Source organism: Emydura macquarii, unplaced genomic scaffold (assembly GCF_026122565.2).
Source record: "Emydura macquarii macquarii isolate MOO-44397 ecotype Brisbane River unplaced genomic scaffold, CSIRO-AGI_Emac_v2 contig_1043, whole genome shotgun sequence".
Taxonomy (NCBI): Eukaryota; Metazoa; Chordata; order Testudines; family Chelidae; genus Emydura; species Emydura macquarii.
Genome location: NW_027131180.1, coordinates 19,058,905 through 19,081,961, shown reverse-complemented (window position 1 = coordinate 19,081,961; position 23,057 = coordinate 19,058,905). Strand labels below are relative to the sequence as shown.

The following is a 23,057-nucleotide window of genomic DNA, read 5'->3' as shown; positions in this document are numbered from 1 at the left end:
GCTAGCCATTTAAGGAAGTTATTAACAGTAAGAACAACTGAACAGCGAAACTTGGGCACCATCATTGTAGATTTAATTGAGTTATATAAGCCATTAGGGGAACCAATGTTTGGCGCAATCCTGTCAAATACAAGGAGTCAGACTAAGGTGACTCAAACGGCTCTAGTACTTAAGTTGCAAGAAGAAATATTTATTGAAAATACCCATAAACTGCATTTCTGATCATCTAAAATAGTCACTGAATTTCAAGTCATAGCATATAGCATTCAAGCTTAAATCATTTTAGCACATAGCATATATTTATTAATACACCATAAACATAAGTATATATTTATGTCTTGCATGTTTAACTTTAGAATCTGATACAAAACATCACTTTAAAAGAATAACATTGTGATATGTTCCCTCAGTTCATGTAACTGATAAAAGTGCCTCATGTTACTGTCACTTAGATTTTTAGATCAGTTTGCAAAATTTTAGCCAGTACACTTTTAAAGAAGTATCTGTAGTAGAACGGTGCTAGAAGCTGTAACATAGTTCTTTAAATATTTTAAGTAGGTGACTTGTACATTTAACAATCTTACTTACAGCATGGCTTTCCAGTTCAGCTATCTTCTCAGGTGTTTCAGAGCCAAAAAAATACATCCTGATAACATGATCTGTACTGCCTGTTGCTAGAAACATACCACCTGAAAATTCAAACAGCAATTAAAAAGCTGACAAGAATTTTCATTTGCTACAATATGAGACAGAACATGATAGATTAAAATTCTGACAAGTGTGATTTTTCTCGCTGTTTTCCACCATTATACAAATGTGGGGTGAAACTTCATTTTTCTGTAAAAAATTCCTTTTTACCCATAAGAAAAAAATAAAATCACTACATTTTAGTAGCAGAAAGATTAAAGGAAATTATAATGAGAACTTTCTAAAACAATGTAGCAGCTAACACTATCTACTGTTTTTAAAGTAGAAAGACTTCTCTATACTTCAGAAGAGTGTTACATTGACTATTCATCACTGGAAATACCTAGATATCGTAAATGAAATAAAGGGTCAAGCTGATATAAAATGTATCAGGAAAAGAGTAAAAGGGTAAAAAATTAAGTGGCAACACATTTTTCATCCTCCTGCTTTTGTTTATGAAGGATTTATCCAATCACTGGGAACTGAAGGAAGCACAGTCAAAATGTACAAGACATTAGGTCATATGCAAAGTGCGTGCAAAGCCAATACATTCACGTTACACATTCTAAATATACTGTTGACCCTTGTCAAAATGCTGGTTAATTTCAGGGCCTCACAAGCCTGTCAGTTTTGGTTACTAGAGAAAAACTGATACAAAGTCACACAGTGTATATTTTATTTACATTATGTACATGGATCCTGCAACTCTTAACACAAGATGAATCCAACTCCAGAAATCCCAGCTCAGTCACCACCCGGAACAGCTACCTTCTGCACCGTCCAACTAGGTCTCCAACTGTCCTCTTAACTGCTACAGAATCTTCCCCCTCCTGGCTGAGTTATCACCCTCCAGTCACAAGTCAGAAAAGCAGCAGCAGATTCATCACAAAAACATTACTGAATGCACACAGTATGTATACAGATACCCACTGAAAACGCAAAAGATCATGTAGTTCTCTAGACTGGAAGTATCAACAAAGCATATCAGTCATGTTCTATGTCATGTAAGAGCCCTACATTGTAGTTACAGCTAGACTCTTGTTGCCCAACTAGGAAGAGTGCTCCAGAAGTAGCTGATGTGCTCAGCACAGGAAAGAGCAAAGTGACTTGCAAGGCTCAGTTGTAACAAGTTCTTTGTTAAGAAAGTCTCATCCATTCTTTTCTAGATGCTGAACATTATCCATTTGCTGGCTTGATCAGATGTGCTAGAAGGTGCGCTACCTGCTTGGAGATTGTGTCCAAGATGTTATGGAAAGGTTGCCAAGGTGCATCCATCTCTCTGATGACTATACCATGCTGCTCATCCATGTGGGCACTAATGATGCTGCCAGGTATGACTCTAAATCAGATGAACAATTACTACAGGGCTCTGGGAGCAAGGAAAAAGGAGTCAGGGGTGCAATATTCTCATCCATCCTCCCTGAGGGACACATATCCTGGAGATGAATGTATGGCTGCACCGATGGCGTCAACAGGAGGACTCTGGCTTTCTCAACCATGGGTTAATGTTCTGGGAAGGAGGACTGCTGGGAAGAGATGGGTCCATCTGACTAAGTAGGGAAGCTGACTTGCCAATCTAGTGAGCAGGGCTTTAAACTAGGTTCAAAGAAGGCAGGTGATGAAAGCCTACAGGAGGGTATAAAAAAGGTGACCTTAACAGAGGGCTAGATGCTGGGGGGCGGTAAGGGAACTGGGGGATAGGGAGGCAAAATGGAAAATTACATTAAGATCTTAGGAGCAACAAGAGGAAAAACAGTGGGGGAATTTGCTCAACATCTTAGATGTCTATATGAAAATGCAAGGAATACAGGGAACAGGAAGAACTGGAAGTATTAGTGCATAATGTAAATTATGATGATGGGATAAATCTCAACTGGAATAATGGTATAGAGAAGCATAGCATGCTCAGGAAGGACAAGCAGGGGACAAAGGGAGGATGGATTGCCTTATGTATCAAAATACCCATTTTTATTTTGAGGTGCAGGAGGAGGAGAGAAGCAGACTGGCTGAAAGTCTCTGAATGAAGATAAAGGTTGGGGGAAACAGGGGCAATATCATGGTAAGAGACTATTATAGACCACCAAATCAGGAGGAGGTGCCTGAGACATTTCTAGAACAATTAAATACCCAGAACAGAAGAGCTGGTAGCAGTGGGGGACTTTAACTATCCAGACACCTGTTGGAAAAGTAATATGGCAAAAGACAACATATCCAGTAAGTTCTTGGAACGTTTGAGGGACAACTTCTTGTTTCGGAAAGTGTAAGTAGTAACTGGGGGACAGCCATTTTAGACTAGACTAACTAGTAGGGCGGAATTGACTACGAATCTGAATGTTGAAGGCAATTTGGATGAAAGTGATCATGAAATGATAGATTTCATAATTCTAACAGAAGGAAGGAGTGAGCAGCAGAAAGACAATAGACTTCACCCAAGTAGACTTTAAACAAACTAAAAAACAAAAACTAGAATAAAGCTAACTATGTACAATTAAAAAAAAAAAAGCTGTTTTAGAAGTGCGTCAGAACAAAGAAACATGAGCAGCTCTGACTTGAACCAGGTGGTGGTGAAAAGGAACTGGGGATACGGTAAGTCTGCCCGTTATCACTTCAGACAAAACCATGGAGGTGAGGCAAGGGCACTTGCGTGGATCAAGGAACACTACTACTTTTGAAACCTCTGGCTCCAGACACATGGGCGCATGCATAAACCCTCAGTGGAATACAATAGGGACCACCAAGGTTTCATCTGGTAGTAGGGGTTTCATGGGAAGAAAATCTAAGGGATAAAGGAGTTCAGGAGAGCTGGCAGTTTCTCAAGAAGACAATATGAAAGGCACAACAGCAACTATCCTGATATGAAGGAAAAATAGGAAGAATAGTAAGAGGCCCATATGCTTTCATCAAGAGCTCTTTAATGACCCGGAAAATCAAAAAGGAATCATGAGCATGTTGCAGGGACAAATCAAAAAGGCTAAGGCACAAAATGAGTTACATTGAGCAAATGACATAAAAGCAATAAGCAGAGGTCCTTTAAATACATTAGGAGCAGGAGAAAGATGAAGGGAAGTGTAGGTCCACTACTCAGCAGAGGAGAGGTAACAATAGATGACATCAAGAAAGCAGAGGTGTTTACTGCCTATTTTGCTTCAGTCTTCACTAAAAAGGTTAATTGTGACCAGATACTGAAGGGGAAGGAACATAAGCCAGAATGCAGAAACAACAGATTAAAGAATATGTAGGTTCATGGATGTGCTCAACTCAGCACAGCCTAATGAAATTCACCTTAAGATACTTAAGGAACTAGCTGAAGCATTCTCAGAACTATTAGCAGTTATCTTGGAGAACAAGTTGAGGCTCCAAAGGACTGGCGAAGGGCAAACACAGTATCTATCTTTAAAAAGAGGAACAAAGAATTATAGACGAGTCAGCCTAACTTCAATACTTGGAAAATTATTGGAACAAATGCGGATCTGTCAAATACAAATCACTCCAAACCAAGTTAATTTCCTTCCTTGACAGAATTACTGCCCATGGGGATGGTGTGTCTGAGAAAGGGGGTGTTCGCTGTATGTGATACATCTTGATTTTAGCAAAGCTTTTCACACAGTCCTACCAGACATTCTCAGATAAGCTAGGGAAATGGAATCCAGATGAAATTACTATAAAGTGGATGCAAATTGGTTGAAAAACCATTCTCAGAGAATTATCAATGATTTACTGTCAAACTGGGAAGAAGTATCTAGTGGGATCCTGCAGGGGTCTGTCTTGGGTCCAGTACTATTGAATATTTTCATTAGTGACTTGGATAACAGAGTGGAGAACATACTTATGAAATTTGCTAATGACTCAACTGATAGGGGGAGTTGCAAGCACTTTGGAGAACAGGATTAGAATTCAAAACAACTTTGATAAATTGGAGAATTGGTCTGAATTAAACAAAATGAAGTTCAATAAAGACAAATGCAAAGTACTACACTTAGGAAGGAAAAATCAAATACACAACTACAAAATGGAGAATAACTGGCTAGGCAGTTATATTGCAGAAAAGGATTGGGGGGGTTATACAGTAGGCACTTGTTTGCAGCAACACCTTGTAAGAGCAACTGCTGCTTTTGAGCGACATTTCCCCTGGGATCACTTTCCCTACTGTGAATTATCGACAGTCCCCATAACTACAATCACTGCTCAGGAGCAATGGTGCAAAAGGGCACTGATATGGTGCTACTAATGAGCATCTACTCTAGCGGATCACAAAGTAAATATGAGTCAGCAACATCTGCAGTTGCAAAAAAGGCTAATATCCTTCTGGGCTCCATTAACAGGAGTGTCATATGTAAAAAACCAGGAGGTAGTTGTCCTGCTCTACTTGGCCCTGGTGAGGCCACAGCTGGAGTACTGTATCCAGTTCTAGACGCCACACTTTAGGAAAGATGTGGACAGCAACAAACAAGAGAAAAGATTTTAAAAACCTGACCTATGAGGAAAGGTTAAAAAACTGGATATGTTTAATCTGGAGAAAAGAGAGGGGGGCACCTAATAGCAGTCTTCATATATGTTGAGGGCTGTTATAAAGAGGATAATGATCAATTGTTCTCCAGGTCCACTGAAAGTAGGACAAAAAGTAATGGACAATGTCCAGCAAGGAAGATTTAGGTTAGATATAGTTAGAAAGGTTTTCCTTAAGAAGAGTTAAGCACTGGAATAGGCTTCTGAAGGAGGATGTGGAATCCCTGCCACTGGAGGTTTTTAAGAATAGGTTGGACAAACATCTATCAGGGATGGTCTAGGCCAGGGGTGTCAAACTCGATGATGGTGACGGGCCAAATTCACATAGAACTCCAATTCGCTGGGGCCATGCAATGCTCGCTGCTGAAAAATTCCCTCTTTTCGGCGGCGGGATTTCGCGGTGGGCGCTGGCTGCATTGCCGCTTTAAGGGATTTCTAGCAGCGATGCCCACCGCCGAAAAATTCAGGGCATCTCACGCTTTTCGGCAGCAGGCTTCTGCAGAGGAAGGCATTGCCACTTTAAGAATCTCTTCAAGAAGTGGCAATGCCATCCGCAGAGAAATCTCTTAAAATGGCAATGCAGCCAGGGCCCACCGTGAAATAAATTGCAGCTTTCAACGGCAGCACGTGGGCCAGATCAAAAAGGTTCACGGGCCAGATGCGGCCCTCATGTTTGACACCCTTGGTCTAGGCATACCTGATCCTGCTTCAGTGCAGGAGACTGGATTAGATAACCTTTAGGTCCATTCGAGCCCTACATTTCTATGATTCTATAAAACAACATTTTATAGGAAGAACAGGAGAAAGTCATATGGATCCTTACATCCAGTTCTGAAGTGTAAACAGAGGAATTATAAGATTTACTGCAAGTGTAGAACACTTGAAATTGATTGTTTCTGTAAATTAGTGCAAAAAATAAAAATGGCTAACTTCAACGTGCATACAGCTTACCAACGCTAAATGAAGAACAAAGCATCTGAACTCCAGGCCTGGGTTTCTCTGTAAACTTCACTGGCCGATTACTTTAAAAGAAAAGAAAAGTTGCTGAAAAATCAGGATACGCAATCTCAAGATTAGAGGTTAACACAGTCTTCCAAAATCTGAGTGAACATTGCCACAAATACGTGCACAATCACCAATGTTCAAGGATCTAAAGTGATGTATGTTTTCTATGTAAGAAGTTGGAATTACAGTAAGCTCGGTTTCTATTCAGGGGCATCAAATTATTGTACATTTGGTTTTTTTTTTTTTAAATATATGCATGAATTTATTATTACATGCCCTGAAATAGCAGAAGTAATAGGGTGTCTTCCAGAGTTTGCGTTTTCTCTCTATTGCAAATCTGATTTACTCACTCCGTATGTTCAGTAAGTATTGTGCTGGTGACATTGCACTGTTGGGAACTTGGCCTACAGGGGGAAGGTATTTCACAGTATTCTGCAGCTTCATGTAATTTTATGAGGTATAAAATAGATTTAAAAAAATCAAAGTTTTGCAAGAGTGTGCAACTGTTGATTAAAAAGCTTGTATCATCACAGAGCATGAAACCAATGTTTCCAGCAAAGCACATCTACTGGAGTCAGTCATGGATCAGATACTGATAAAGATGGATCTGGGAGAGATGAAAAAGTAAGATTTTTTAGAAGTCCATATGTCTATTTGATAAAATAAATCCTGCAACTGAAATGCTGTTCTACTCCAAAAAGTCACTGTAAAAATGGCACTCTAGGTTTCCATGTTAATTACCTTAATGACTTCCAGAACACATGTACTTTGTTTAAAAAAACCTCATGTTTTAAGGCAAGAATTGTGTCTTACATTTTTGCATCATCAGCACAACTGGGGACTTTGGACACAATAATAATAAATGTAAAGTCCTTTAAGATCTACAGTTGAAATATACTATACAACAAGTAAATATTTTATTTTTAAACTACCAGACCTACAAAATGAAACTGGGATCAGAGAGTGAAGCTGGGGCTTTTTCTTTGTCACACATCAGTAAAAGGCTCTTCAGGCCAAATTGTGCCCTCAGTAACACCTTTGCAACTCCACTACATTCACTGGCACGGGTGTAAGTGATTTCTTTTTCCAATCTGAATTACAGCCTTTTTTGCTCATATACTGTAAGTTTCTACATGAGACATACTGGAACAATTCGACAAATTTGAGTATTCTGCATTAGATATTAGTGTATTAGAACACTTGCATGGAATAATGTTAGATTTATTCTAATCGTATATTCCTACTTAGCATTATGAATAGCCTAATTACTAATTTAGTACAAAAATTGCATATCAAAACTGTAAATTGCGGCAATTATGAATTGAACATGATAGCAGCATCTTTTAAATACATTTCTAAACACGAAAGTTTTATGAGATGAACAAGGCAAGAAGTTCCAGAACAGGACTGTCCAAAACTCAAAGATAGCAAAAATGCCTTTACTATATGGATCCAATATATACTATATTGAGATTTTTAGCAATTTTTTCCACAGTATTTCTTCTGTAGTAAGCAGCTAGTGAACTGGTTTGTTTGTTCTTCAGGACAATGAATAAACCACAATTTTGTAACGAATGCAATTTGTAATCACACTTAAAAAATATTCTGTTGGGTGTTGTGAGAGAGATTTAAGCTTTTCTATGTGTAAATATAAATAATCTTTTGATGTTTAACAAGTCAATTTACACTCCCCCAAAACAACTGTCATGTTGTATCAAGAAAGGCAAGACATCTGAAGAGTTAAACAGCAACCGAGTTACATACCTGAATTTCATGGAATCCACATTCCATTGCCAAAAGCATACTGTTCCATCTGCACCAGTAGAAACCATGTATCGCATGGAGCCTTTGGCCATTGGACTAAACTAGAGTTAAAGTCATCCACAAGAAATATTAGTTTGCAAGTTTTTAGCCTTTTTTTTTTTTTAAATGACAATGTTCCCTGTTTGAAATTGTTTCACAGGTAAGAATATATATGAACTTGTAAAAAGTTAACTGAATCTTTGAATTATTCTAATGAATTATAGGAACAGTTGAAATTCAATTGTTGACAAATACAACAAAGTTATAGGTCCTGAAATCAAAGATTTGTGTCTTAAATTCCCTTTTTAAGTTGGGTTTATTGTGTGTATTCCTGCCATAACTATATTTAAAAGAAAAATACAAGGCAAGTACAAGAAATGTTTTACAGTTTTAAAAAATAACCTCAATTGACTGTCTCTGTTCACTGAAAATTAGTGAATCGTTCTAGGTAACAAACACAGCATTCTAAGACACAGCATTCTAAAACAATTGAGGAAATTTTCACTAAGCAGATACTTGTTATAAATTGTTTTAATTAAGCCACACACACATTTAAACTAACATTAACCATTTCCAGTTATTTGTTCCACATATGTAAGTTCACATACTGGTGCTTTTCTTTAAGGATACGGATTCAATGCTACACAGGTGGCTACCTCTTTCAAAAAAGAGCTACCCAGAAGATGAAGAGCAAAGTACAAGGTAGTTCTTTTTTCAACGTTTCCCAACACCAAAAGCCTTATGGAATTTTGTAATAGTAGTATTAAATTCCCAAAGCTTAGATACAGTCAACAAGAAAATTCAATATAACTGTCTCAGCTACAAACCCAGCAAATTCACATACTGCATTTTAAAAGACACAAATAATGAGTGCTGAGGCAAAGCAATGCTCACAAGCATCTCAAACACTGCAGGAATTAAAAGAAACCTCAACTCCAGTGTACTGGAGGGGAACAGAATTGGGTGGAAGAGAATCTTCTATTAATTTCTGTAAGACAAGGGGATGGTAAAGATGCCATACGACTTCCCTCTCCCTCTAACATAAACCAGCTTGCACTTGTGGCAAACAGAATAAATCTTCTAATAAATGACTTGTTCAGACTGGAATTACATGATCCTAAACTATGCAAAATTTGAAAGACATAGCACTCACATTAAAATACAATATACACTGAATGCAGAGAGCAGATTACCTACTACACACAAAAGAACAAACAATGCACAGGCACATTCTGTATTCCCAAAATGAGTCCTATAGTTGCGTATTTTAAGATTAGGTCAGAAGTTGTGGATTGCTGCTTTTCAATAGTTTCAAGCATAGGGTGTTTTTCTTAAGAGACTGTCAGAACAATTTAACCCTGAAATATAAAGTTTTAGAATACTTTATGCTGATAAGTTTAAAAATAAATATTGAACCTGAGAAATAGTTCTTTGAAAGGAATAATAGTTCTCTGCAATGTTCACAGCATCCTAACGCACAAGTGAGAAGAGAAACTAATTAGTCTATTTTTACTCTCTAAACTGAGAGAAATGCAAAAACGTATGTGACAAAAATATGTTAAACATTTTAAAGTCTTGATTTTAAAAATTTATATTGATATAAAGACAGGTAAGGAGATGTGTTTTCTCGCATATATTAATTTTATTTTTGTTTTGTATTTTTCAATATTAATGTATTTTCTCTGAAATGACAGCCTATAAAAAATTTAAATTTTACCCAAATATTGCTCTCCCCCCCCCCCTTTTTTTTTTTTTTAAATAAGAGAATCAAAAAACTATTCTTCCATTGACTTCAGTAGGAGATGGGATTATGTCAGAAAACCACAGAAACTTTCATTAGGTCCCCCCCACCCATGGATTTAGAAGTCTAACTTTACACTCTCAGGTTTGAAAAATCTGGCTTAATAAATGTGTCAATACCATATATACACTTTGAAAGAAAATTTAGTCATGTCAAAGCCACAAAGTTTGAAATAACTTCAACATTTACCTGGCACTCTACTGCTGCTTCCCCTCCAACATATAACAACATCAATTCCCAGTAAAACATTTTACAGGATGAGTTAGGAGTAAATTTCCTTAATCTAATAAAAACACTATAACTAAGAAAGGAGTGATTTGCCTCAAAATACAAAAGGAGTAACTAATTTTAATTGACAGAGGGTATTAACATAATAGAGTCATTAAGTCTAGACTCTTATATGGCTAGCAGAATTTCCCAGGACTCTGGCCATCAACTAAGAGTCAGATACTTGTCCTCCTATAGGCTAGATAATCTTAATGCATCCTGTGACCAATCTAACTACTATTACTGAATGAATGTCTCTTTAGCTTTCCTGACCCATGACACAAGAGCATCCCTGGTCATGTCTACACTAGAGGCACTATAGCAGCACAGCTACAGTACTGTAGCAATGCCACTGTAACCCCATAGTATAGAAGTAGATTACAATAATGGAAGGGTTTTTCCTGTCACTAAGAACTCCACCTTCCAAAGCAGTGGTAGCTGGTCAATGGAAGAACTATTTTGTTGACCTACCTGTGTCTACACCAAGGGTCAGGTTGACATAGCTCCGGTGCTCAGAGGTATAGATTTTTCACAGCCCTGAGTACCGTAGCTTTGTTGACCTAAGTTATGAGGATAGACCAGGCCTATGTTTTTTGTCCAATTTATCTCAGATTTTGTGTATAGCTTTAGCTAGCTTAGTGCCTGCAAGTTTTTTTTTGTTTGTTTGTTTGTTTTTTAAAATGTAATTCAGTGATTTGAGAGCCTCATGGGGCTGACTGGCTTCCTCTCCTCACAACACCTGAACTTGCTGAAAGCTAAGGTGTTTAATGTCTAAATTTCTCTCTTTGTGTTTGGAATATATCTTGTATTTTGATTTGTTGGAACACTTATAAAAATATTTATATGTATGTTCCTCAAGTCAAAAGACCTTCACAATATTTAAGTACTGCACAAGTTTTTAAAATACTACAATCAGCCAAAATTCTAGCTAATTAGAAGTGTATGATGCATTAGTCAGGCTGAGGCAAGAGAATAGAAAAATAAATCTGACTCCTGAATGCTGTCTTTTACAGTATTAGATCAAAAACACTAAGTTTGCTTCTATAATGCTTTTTTTGCTTATACACATTTGTCAAAGTAAGATACTGGATTTTTATCCACCACTACAATTCTTACTAACAGCAAAATAAAACCATAAGATTAAATAAAACATGTTACCTTTTATTTTACACTAAAACTGTCAATTGTTTTTACATTAAATTTGGAGGCATAAAACTAAATATTATTTAGGTACTGGTATGTTTTAATGATTGTGCGCTATTAGATGTTGACAACACAAAGCTACTAAATGAAGGATAGATATGCCCATTCATTAGAAATATACCTGTAAAGATGTAATGGACCCCGTGTGTCCCTGGAGCACAGCAACTGGTGCACAAGTTCTCAGACACCATACCCTGATCATTTTATCACAGCTTCCAGCTGCAATCATAGTGTTTTCATAATTCACAGCCATATCAGAAATCTCAGCTGAATGGCCTCGTAGTGTGGCGAGCAAGCGGCCATTGTGAGTAGACCAAATTTTCACCAAGCAATCATCTGAACCCTAAGAAAGAAAAACAGAGTTACTGAATCTAGCATAAGTTCAACTTTATAAAATACTCAAGATACTGTCTGCTTCAGCTTTCCCTTTAAAGATGATGAAATCCATTCATAGTCTAGAAAACAGGTTTTCTGTTAAACACTGTTTATGCTATTGGTGTTTATGGAACCTAAAATGTAATCATATTGCATAGTGGGTAGATTTACAAAAAGACGTGGGCACTTTGCCATCCATTGGAATCCACAGCCCTGAGTTAGGCACATAATCTGCCTATGCAATACATGGGAAGAATTAAGCTCCTAAGAATGGGATCCCCAAAAACCAGCACACAGTGGGCAGCATCTTAAAGTAGCCAATAAGAAATACCAAGAAGGGTGAGACTACACCCCACCCCTTTCACAGAATTAGGCATCTATCTCTGCTTGGGATTCTCATCCATGAACCCACACCTGGAGTTCGGTGCCTAAACTGTTTTTTTTCCCCAAGAAACAACTATGGGAAGGGGGAGGGAGGAGGAAGCAGCCTTCAACTTTTAGCCGTGTGATTAGAGCATTCACTGTGAACGTGGAAGACTCAGGCTCAACTTCCCTCTCTACCTGATGTGAAGTAGGAACTTGAACTTGGGTTTCTCACCTCTCAAGCGAGTGCCCTAGCCACTGGACTATAGGATATGCTGGTGTGGGTCTCAATTTCTCCTGTTGAAGCTATTCTATTGTATATAAATAATTAAATATTCATTGAGTCAAAGAAAGAGAGAAAATTACTATAGTCCAAGGGCTACAGCACTTACCTGAGGGGTAGGAAATCCAAGTTCAAATCCCCTCTCCATATCAGATATGAGAGAGAAAGGAACTAGGGACTCCCACATGCAAATGGGTGCCCTAGCCACTGGACTACAGGTTATAAGGGAGGCTGCCTCGTTCTCCTCCCTCCTTCTCCCCCACAGTATTGTAAGCGAATTCAAGCATGATCTGAGAATGACTACCGGATCAGGAGTTGGGCCAACACCCAGTCTGAAGATCCTGCTGGGGCTTAGACATGAGATAGGCACGTAGAGCATGTGCATACTCATTAGCAGAAACTCAGGAACCTATGGGACTTTACTGGTGGGAACTCAGACACTTAAGAATTTTAGGCACCTACAGATTTAGGCAGCAGCTGAGCAGAGGTTTTGAGGATCTCAGTGGCACCTAAATGTTGAATTTAAGATGCTAAAAGGGCAATTAGATTAACAAAAGGATTTAGGCACCTAACTCTAAGTAAAAAAAGAGTTAGTTTCAGCCTCTTTGATAACACAGAAGTGATCACCTGCTTTTTTGGCTTACTCTCAAATTCACAGTACCTAGTTTCACCCAAATAGATAACAGCATTTTCTGATATCAAACACAAGCAAAAGGCATTTGAGATTACATCAAAATAATCTGGTTTGTTTGTTTAACTTTCCCTCCCATTACCAAATCCCCAAGATAATAGCTGTTAAACAAGAGCTCTCTCTCATAAAACCAGATGCTTTCTCCATTATTTCACAAACGTGCAACATCCAAAGCACTGAAATGTATCAGTGAGAAAAGATTGTATAATAATAAGCCTAATAAGCAATAATGGCTAACCGAGTTCAAAATGCTCCCTCAATCTACACATCAAACAGTACACCCAAATGAAGGGAAGGAGCTTATTTACTGTATATCTAAACTTTAAATTCTGAGGTCTTAATATTTCAGGCATAAATACTGAGCATTTAAAAGTTACTCTCACAATATCCAACTAGAAAGTTCTAGAAGACTTAACAACATCAACTCACAGTAAATATTCTGTGTCCAGTCCTATCAAATGCAACACAGTACACTGCAGAGAGATGGCCAAGAATCCGCCTATGCATCCTTATGTGCTGATACATACTTCCTGGAAATGAAGTACTACATGTTGCATATCCAATTAATTGTTTTGCACAATTTACTTCCACTAAAACAGGAATACAAATAGATTAAAGAATGTAAGCAAAAATAAAAAACACACCCTCTGAAAGCATGTTTAAAAATTATTTCTAGATAGCCTAGATAATTATAATAAAAACAGTCTTCTGTTGAAATCCACTCTGTCTTGCTGCCATAACCATTATATTATTGGATTTAGTAAAACAAGACTCTAGCTTATGCACAGAACTCAAAATTATTCTGAGCTTGTGGGTTTATGTTACATAGAAGTGGGGCAAATTTTTAATTTAATCTTGCCCCAAATTAAATTAGTGTTCTACAAAGAAAGACAGCATCTTCAACCTTGTATTTTGTCATGTACTTCCGTGAATTAAATCAACAAGAGTCCTTTTTACCAAAACACCACTGTCTGGTAGATGCCGTAAGTCTCTCTATTTGCTTAGTACACTGGGGTTTGAAAGCTACTTTCATGTAGAATCTAACATCTTACTCCTGCAATGAATTGTACAAGGTGGACCCCTGTGCCCATGCAGAGTCCCACTAAAGTAATATGAAAATTCTACAGGTAAACAACTAGAGCTGGTTCTCAAATACAATTTCCATCATTATTTATATGAAGAGAAGCGCAGGGAGTTTCAAGAAATACATAACACTCTGAAGTCAGAAGTGATTTTATCGTCTACGTACCAAGGTTTGGTGAAGTGCCATAGTTTACAGGAATTTCAGGTGGTCTTCCTCTATGAAGTGCAGCTAAAGCAGAGCCCTTCCGAACAGTATTTCTGCAATCTTTAACATCAATGTTAGTTGCATAGGAAGTTACCCATAACAGCACATTTCAGTAAAGCAAAACAAATGTTACTCTTCTGAAATCCATTATAAATTTTATCAAAAATAGTAATGAATAAGCTTGCCAAAGTGCTTCATCCCACAATACTAAATTTAATAGGAGCTGAAAGAACTCAAAATCTCACAAGCTAAGGCCCAAAACTTTCCAACAACAGTTTGAATGTCTAGTTTTAAGACAGGTTAAGATATTGTCTTGACAAGGGAGGTTTGATAATGACACACGCTGCCATTTGCTCAAAAGGCTCAGAGGACTTCAGTTATTATTTGTGAAGTACCAACAACATTCTCAATTCTGCACAAAATACAGATGCTACATTTATACAGTAAATGATTTACTAATTAAGGTACTATCTGTATTATTGATGTAATAAATAAATACAAGATAATTGTGGCTATTCTGAGTCAACCTATAAAGTTTTCTTGCAAAATATATTTTTTTTTGCACCAGCTGCCTTCATGACAGTCTGCAGATAATATAAATAAGATCACATTTGATAACCAGGCTATTCCTTGAAAAGTATTATGGGTCTCTTTTCCAAAACAATGAAAGCACATACAGATTTATTTAATACTAGAAGTTCCCTCTTAAAGAACTGCACTCTGTCCAGTCCCTATTACCATAAAAGACACACTTTTTACATGTTATAAGTAAGTAACTAGTACTACAGATCAGGTTGTGCAAGCATTTCCATTCTACCCCCGTTTTATATCTTTCCAGAACGGCCACCTTTTAGGTTGAAGTTTTACAGGACAGGTCTCTGCTCAAAGGCAATTTATATTTATTTATTTATTTTTAAATTTTGGCAATAGGTCAGCTGTTTGACTACAGGAAGAGGGGGAGACTTTCCCTAATATTAAAAGTTATTTATTTTAACTGGTCTAGTGCTGAAATGGCTGCAAGTTTGATGCACAATGAATGCAGATCCATTGCCTCGTTCACTGTGGATATAGTAAAGTGCAGAAGAGAGGTAACTGGGAAACGCAGTGGCATCCAGTAAAATTGTTCCACATCATAAAAAGTTTCTTCAGTTAAAAATAATACAAACCCCACAGAATTTCACACACACATAAATACATTAGGAAAACAAAGTTCTTACTGATTACTTAAGCCACCAGCCTAGTATTATTGTCCACCATCCATGACCAGGAATGAGACCCCTGACCTTGCAAATATTACTAAAATGGGATTTGAAGACACTGTGGGACTGGTTCTGGCTCATCTGGTGCTGTCTGAGTGAGCCATTTCCATCAACCACAAAGTGCAGGAGTTCTCCCACTCCAAAAAATGGATCAATACCACATTATCCTTCTTGAGAGCCCCAAGATGGAGTCAAAAAGGGACTGGCATTTGTGTACATAATGCCTTGATACACTGCAAAGCTCCATCATGATCTGATGCAGTTACTCAGAGAGGTATCTCTGCAAATTGAGGTTGGAGTGCACCTCAGCTGTTGAAGCCAGGAACCTCTTGATGGTATATGAAGGCTAATAAAACCAGTGCATTTCAAGTCTCCAAGGAGAATATTGCTCCAATTAAAAACTACTTTAAGAAGGATTTGAATTGGATTTTATAATGTTTTGTCCTCAACTATTGACAAAGTGGCTTTTAGGCATTCTCTTCCCCCACTTTTTTCCCCTCACAGGTCACTATGGTTTACCAATGACCCTCAACAACTGAAGTGGGAATAAAGACAGGTAGAGCACAGGAGACAGCAGACTTGTGCCAAACTGACGGGTTGCAAAAGATTGTGTTTATTAAAACATCTTGACATGGCTGTGAGAGGAGGGTTTCTTTGCCTCTATCATAAGACCTACAAATTTTCAGTGAGTGGATTTGTTCAAACTCAGACAGCTTGATTAGTTCTGGCTACCTTCACTGGATGGCTGATACATGTCCCTCCTCTCTGAAAGAGAGATCGCCATGGCTTTCTATAGAGAAAAGTTGCCAGCTACTGTGAAAGAAGCTATTGTGCAACCATTGCTCAGAAACTAAACATTCATCACCTGACATTCACAATCTAGCAATAATCACCAAGTATCTACTTTTACATTTTTGGAGGTGGAGTTACACCTTAAATCTGCTCAGCAACTGAAGTAATTGGCTTAAATGAAGTTTCACATGTACCACCATGCAGAACACATTGCAGTACTTTAACCTTGAGACAATAAAAGCATGGATCAAATTAGCAAAGTGTGTGTCTGAAAGAAACTGTCAACTCCTGGTCAATTGCACATGAAAAAAACCTGTCCTAGTCATTGATGTATTCTGCTGAGAGTAACTGGGAATCCAACAGTATCCAAACTCCAAATGCTTGTAACAAACAGTGGGTGCATACACACAATAAAGGCACACATACAATTTCTAACATATCTTCCAGTTGCTTCCCCTCATCCTACCAACATAATTTCCACTTTATCTGGATTCAGCATCAGCTCTAATCTGTGCCCTCAGCACTGGGCAAAGTTTTTGGAAAGTAGTAGGTGGACTGACTGAGTGAGAGAGATCTGTGTTCACTCTCTATTGGGCTCTGGGTGAGTCAGTCTGTTGTTTTTGACCTGTAAAGCCCTAATTGACTTGGGCCCTATCTATTCAAGACCATGCCTTTCTCAAAGATATTCCCTACAACCGTGGTCAGAGAATGTGCTCAAACAAGAAAATTCTTAGTCTAAATTAAACAAAGGGAGCTGCTAGAAAAGTACTCTCAATCAAGCCCTGAATTTTGCAATTCACTGTCCCCACTCTTAGGGCTGGTTCACACTGACTGCGCGATTTGGTGGCAGTCGACAGGAGTTACGCAAACTACTCTACGTAGTTTGCGTAACTGACGTCGACTGCTCAGCTTCCCTTCTGCGCGCTGTTCACACTGCGCTCAGCCGATGGGGACTCAGCGCTACGCTACTTGAGAGGGTAGACTTACTCAGTCGACTTCCTGATCGATTGAACGGGTCTCACTGACCGCTCAATCGATCCTGAAAGATCGATCTGGCAACGGCAATTTTGCCGCCGTCAGTGTAAATGTAGCCACAGTCTAAAATAGTACAAATCTGTTTATCTTCAGGACAGGCTGTAAATCCCATCTCATTTCACAGGTTTTTGGAAAGGGAGGAGTGAGCTGAAGGCAGATTATTTGCATGCTGACAGCTAATATAAGTGGCCAGGGTTGTTTTGGTTTCCCCTTCTAGTTTTGGAAAGTTTACTGGGCTTACTTGTGTTTGCTTTTAATACCTGGTAATAGCACTCAGACCCCTGGACAGGTTTTTTCCTCCCTGATTGTATTGCAAAAATTAAATAATTAAAAATAAAACAATACCTTTTGCTGTACGTAGCAATGACTGCCTCCCTGCACCAAGTAAGGAATTCACTCTCGAAATGCTGGGTGGAATCTCTTTATCCAATATAGGGCCAATACGCTTGCAAATTTGCAACAAATGATCTGGAGCCACATGCTTGTTGGATAAGACCTGATAAGAATTTAATTTTAAAACAAATACATGGTATATCTAAAACAGATTAATCCATAAATGTCAGTATTTACATTAACAATATTTAGACATGCCTAAATATTTATATTAATATAATTATTAAAGCAGGATCAGCTATTAAAACTTTGATCTTTACTGTACTGAATTATCCAAAAATGGGAAAGCTTAGTAGAGAAACCTACTGTACATCAGCATATTACTATGGGAAATATGGACTCTTCACACAAGTGGCTCAATTCGGAGCATTAACTCCTATTCAGTATTTTCCACAAAAGATATTAAGAGACAGTTAAGAGATAAGCAACGCCATCACTTTGCTCCAGATGTACACAAATTTTACTACTGCAATTCTACTTATAATCATGTCTCTCGTTCACTTTTTTTGTTCTGATTTAACTAACACCCCACAAAAATACTAATGCTCCTTTTTTGTCTACAGTATGTCACAAAAATTATGTTATGGTCAAAGCACAAGAAACAAATGAATACAATTGGCATTGCTAACTAACTTGTACAAACTGGAAAGTTGTAGTCCACTGACATCACTTAAGGCTTAAGTCATCTACCTAGCTCTTCTGGGAAGAGCACTGGATTCTTCAAGGAAACTATGAAATGTAGCAACCAATCCTACTCACACTGAACTCAATGGTAAAACTTCCAAAGCTTCCAGACATATTAGGGGAACAAGATCAAGTCATTAACCCACTCAAAAAGGATTCTCAAATACAGTTAATTTAGAATCCAAGTGTACACAAGCACAGCATCTTGTGACCAAAAATGCATGTGCATTTTATTTCCGTATTTTCACTTTTTCAAAGTTCACTGCAAAAGACATGTATACAACTTCATGATTGACAACTTACTTGAGTAACAACAAAATATTCAAAGTTAGGGTTCCCACAACCTGCACAAGTTGGCCTTTTTTTTTTTTTTTTTTTTAAATATGAATTTAGTGTACCATTAAAATGGAAAAAAAAATCAAAATTGCAATTGTAAGTCAACATTAACTTGAGGGTAGGCTGTCCCATAACCAAAAAAGTAAAAATCAGAAGTCGCCCCCCCAAACACACTATCGCTTTATGCCCATTTGGCAACCACTTATCTTAATCTGCGTAAATGTTTTATGTGTACATGGGGGATGAGATACAGTTGTGGGAACCAAAACTACTGGCTTAACTTTTGTATATTTAAAAAGAACAAACTCAACTTAAACTACACTCAAAATTTAAGTTTCCTTTAAAAAATTTATAAAAAATGTAGGTTTAATAATTATTTGTAATTTACAAATAAAAATGACTATTTACATTGGAATTTTAAGAAATCCCCAGCAGTGTTTAAAGCCCAAATACTGCAGCAGTAAGAACCTGAAAGTGAAACTGACTTAACTGATTTTCATTATCCAAGATAAAAAAATACAAACAGTAAACAGAATGTAAACAGGACAACTAAACTATTTATTATTAGCAACAATTAATGACATTAATTAGGTTTTTTAAAAATCCAGTGCTGTAAGTAGGGTCATTTAAAAATTCTAAACCCATAATGTTTATACTGATTTTTGGCCTGAAGAGCTAATGTGATTAATTAGGCACTGAAATAAAGTTTATGCATTGAAAAGTTTAAGTCTCTGAAAACTTGAGAAATGAATTATGTGAAACACTCAATGTTACTGCACATTGAAACATATCTGAATGCATAATACGGTTAGTTATGTTACTAAGATTGATTGCTAAACAATATTTGATAGACCAATAAGTATGCTTAAACCATTGAATCATTTATTGAAGAATGTTTGCCACATCCTCTAAAGAGGCACAAGAGTACTGAACAAGATGTTCCAAAGCGGAAAGCTCAACTTTCCCCTTCTAGTACATTTACAAAACAGAGTTAAAGAGAATACCTTCCTGTAATTTATACCCAATGCCAGTCTTGTTAAAGGAAATTTTAAAAAGCCTAATGAAATATTTCTGGTTGATTTTGAATTTTAGGGAGAACAGCTGTTTAAGCTCAGGCTCAGATGCTGTAATGAGCACTTGGTGGGAGAAGGGATACACCTAAAATGGTCAACATCGCAGGTTTGTGGCCTTAAATATCTGTCAGCAGTCTCTGAAATCCAAAGCAGAAAGAGTGAAACTGACTAGTCTAATTTTACACTTGGGCAATTAAAAGTATGTAAACAGCATAAATTGCAGAAGTAAAAGATGTAAAAAGGCTGAAATTTGATAACCTAAAATATTAGCAGCACAGATAGGAATTTTTTTGTTGGGAGGGGGGGGGGGACAAAAAACACATACACACACACACACACATTAGACTCCGATCCTATAAAGTCACGTGCACAGGCAGATGCATGCATCCACATGGAACCCCAAAGTCAATGAGACTCAGCATACCAGTCTGCCAGCAGAACATTTACAAGTAACATCCTTTACAAGAAAACTTTCTGTGCTTACCTAAATTTAAGTCAGATCTTGGAAAGTAATCCTGCTGACTTCATACAAGTAAAGTGAAGATTGGGCCTTCAGTGCCAAAGCAGCACTATACACATTTGCTCAATTAAGAGAACTGTCACATTCAAAGTCACATTTTGTGGCCACTTTTTTTTTTAAAACCTATAACTACATTTTGAACATTTTTTAATTGTGTATAGTCAATTTCACTCTTTCCCTCAGTCACATACCACTTTACTTTGTCAAAGTAAGGAAAAACAAGATTTGATTATAAAAATGCAAAGATTAGCAGAAGAACTCAGAGTCCGGTTATTACTTGGAACTACTTTTAGCTTTTTAAAAAAATCTAAGAAATAAACTGAACTATAGTATTCCTATTGATGCCATCCTCCCTTTAGTTTGTATCCACATAGCCACACATTATCATGCAGTATTTTAGAAACAATAAGATAGAACACCAGGAAGTTAGAGCTCTACTCTGAAATTACTGCAAATGCATTTAGTGCAATTAATTTAGCACAAGTTGTGCAGCCACATCATTTGGAACAGTTTGAATATTAAGAACACACTATGGCCAGTAAAACAGAAAAAAAGAGACCACCACAAATGCCCACCCCCAATTTCCATACCAGTGATTTTGTTTCCTAAACCGTTGAAAGCAGATGATGAAGGAAATCAACTAGAAAATACATTCTGACCAATCAAAACCTGCTTAACAAGTCTGTTATTGAAACTCAGAAATGAAACCTCTTAGCCGATTGGCTCTTCCCCATAGGTAAGCAGGAACAAGGCCAGTGGCACAACCCCAAGCCCCGCCTATACTGTGTAATAATATCCTCCAATTAAAAACAACCCCCTAGCCCCTTATGTTTGTGTTTGTTAGTGTCAGGTAAAGAAGTCAAACACACCTTCTGAAAGACCAGCCTCCTGTATCCTCCCACACCCAGGATGAAATACAAAATAATTAAATTTCAGGGTTGTTTTTTATTAAGTGGGGGGACTAACATTAACATTACTGTTCCAATTCAAAGTGGTTTTGTTTTTTTTGTTTTTTTTTTAAATCTCACCAAATCTTCATAACTTCTATAATGCTCATTTCCTTACCAATCCAACCTTTTAGGAAGCAACTATATTGAGAAAGAAAAAAGAAAAGGGAGTGATTAAAAGGGGAAGGTTGGGAAGATCAAATTCAAAACCAGGGTTTTGTTTTTTGGGTTTTTTTTTTTTTAATTATTTTATTTTTTTAAAGAGGAGGTGGGGAACAACTGAATGACTTAAAATAAAGGGCAGAAGGCAGCAGAGAGATTCTCTCACACACACAGACCTGGTGCTGCTCCAGCTCCTGCACCAGCACCTGCAGAAGAAGGAAGAAACAGATGCACACGAGTTAAGGTCATGGAGGGGGAACTAAACCTCGCCGCCTCTTTCTTCCAGCGGTGCGGGCTGTCGCCGCAGCTGCAGACTGGGGCGGTGGTGGTGGGGGGGAAGCCGGGCGGGCGAGCCGGCGTGTGCGCGGCGCTGCCGCCGGACTCGACTCACTCACCTCTGCCGCTCTCCGGCAGGGCCCGGTGGTCAGGAAGCGGGCGACGAGGAAGTAAAGCTCTGCAAGAGAGACGGGGGGAGAGCGATGAATGCGGGGCTGCGGGGAGAGGGGCGGGGGAGCCCCTCAGCGACCGTAATTCATAATCACGGTCGGGAAGATGGCGGCGGCGGCGGGGAGCAGCAGGAACCGGCGGCGCTCGGCCGGCTCCCTCCTATGCGCCGCGGTTACCTGATTCAATGAGCGGCAGGGAAACGCCGCCGGAGGAAGAGGAGGAGGCCGAGGGCTCGGCCATGTCGGGGGCGGCCCAGCTGCCGCCGCGGCCAGGGCAGGACATGGGCTCAAGGAGCGTGAGCGGCTGGCGCGCGGACCGGGCCCCGCTCGGCATAGTCCTGTCAGCAGCGCCTCCCCCACCGCCGCCAGAGAGTCCCTCTCCCCCCGCCCCTCCGCGCTCTAACTCAGCCTCGGCCGCCATCATCGCCGCGCGGAGCGACCTGGCGCGCCTGCCGTCCGCCTGCGCCGGGGAGGGGGCGGGGGCGGGGTGGGAAAAAAAAATAGTCCCGAGCCAGGGGGCGGCGGAGGGGGAGTTGTGTGTTCTTTTTGGACCAGTCTCTGCGTGAGCGCTCACGGCGGGAGCTGGGTCGCCGCTGCTCTGTGGGCGTAGGGAGAACTGACTTGAGGGCTGGACGCGGAGGTAGATATGGAAAGGAGGGGGGGGTGAGGAGGCACTGAGAGCGTGGTGTCTGCTGTACGTTGAGGGGCGACAAGACTAAGAGAGGCGGAAGGACGTGGTGTGCGGCGTCTGGCCGGGAGGCTGAAGGGGGCGCGCGGCGGATTGGGGCGGTGGGGGGCAGAGTGGCGGCAACGGCACGCGCCGTTCTCGCCGGCTCCCACTGCCCCGCAGGCGGTGGGGAGGCGGCCGCTGGTTTCCGGGACGCCGCAGAGCCGAGTTCGCTGGTGCAGCGCGCGGACCGGCTGGGCTCCCCGGCCGACGGCGGCAGCAGCAATCACAACACGCGTTTCCTCCCGGCGGGCGCTGGACCCTGCACTAGGGTGGGAGTGACGAGGAGCCCGCCCGCCGCTGTGTTAAACCAGGCGCTGCGTTGTAGGTCCCTAGGGCGCTCCAGCGATAAAGACGGGGGAGGGGATGCTGGCGAGTCCCATCTTTACTTTTGTTCCCCTTCCAGATGCA

General features: G+C 39.4%; 1 protein-coding gene and 1 pseudogene across 1 annotated transcript in view; both read right to left on the bottom strand.

Annotated features, from left to right (window-relative positions):
• The window catches only part of LOC137151039 (bromodomain and WD repeat-containing protein 1-like), a 106,413-nt gene extending 88,690 nt beyond the window's left edge, over positions 1–17,723 (bottom strand). Inside the window, exons 1-8 of the mRNA XM_067545236.1 lie at positions 17,704–17,723; positions 14,234–14,332; positions 13,414–13,574; positions 11,394–11,615; positions 9,418–9,471; positions 7,963–8,063; positions 6,145–6,215; positions 589–689 (exon numbers count right to left, since the gene is read on the bottom strand). Of these exons, the coding sequence (XP_067401337.1) occupies positions 589–689; positions 6,145–6,215; positions 7,963–8,063; positions 9,418–9,471; positions 11,394–11,615; positions 13,414–13,509 (645 nt within the window). The 5' untranslated portion in view covers positions 13,510–13,574; positions 14,234–14,332; positions 17,704–17,723. The remainder of the gene's footprint in view (positions 1–588; positions 690–6,144; positions 6,216–7,962; positions 8,064–9,417; positions 9,472–11,393; positions 11,616–13,413; positions 13,575–14,233; positions 14,333–17,703) is intronic.
• On the bottom strand, positions 13,848–22,343 carry LOC137151041 (bromodomain and WD repeat-containing protein 1-like; annotated as a pseudogene).
• Between the last annotated feature and the right edge of the window lie 714 nt (positions 22,344–23,057).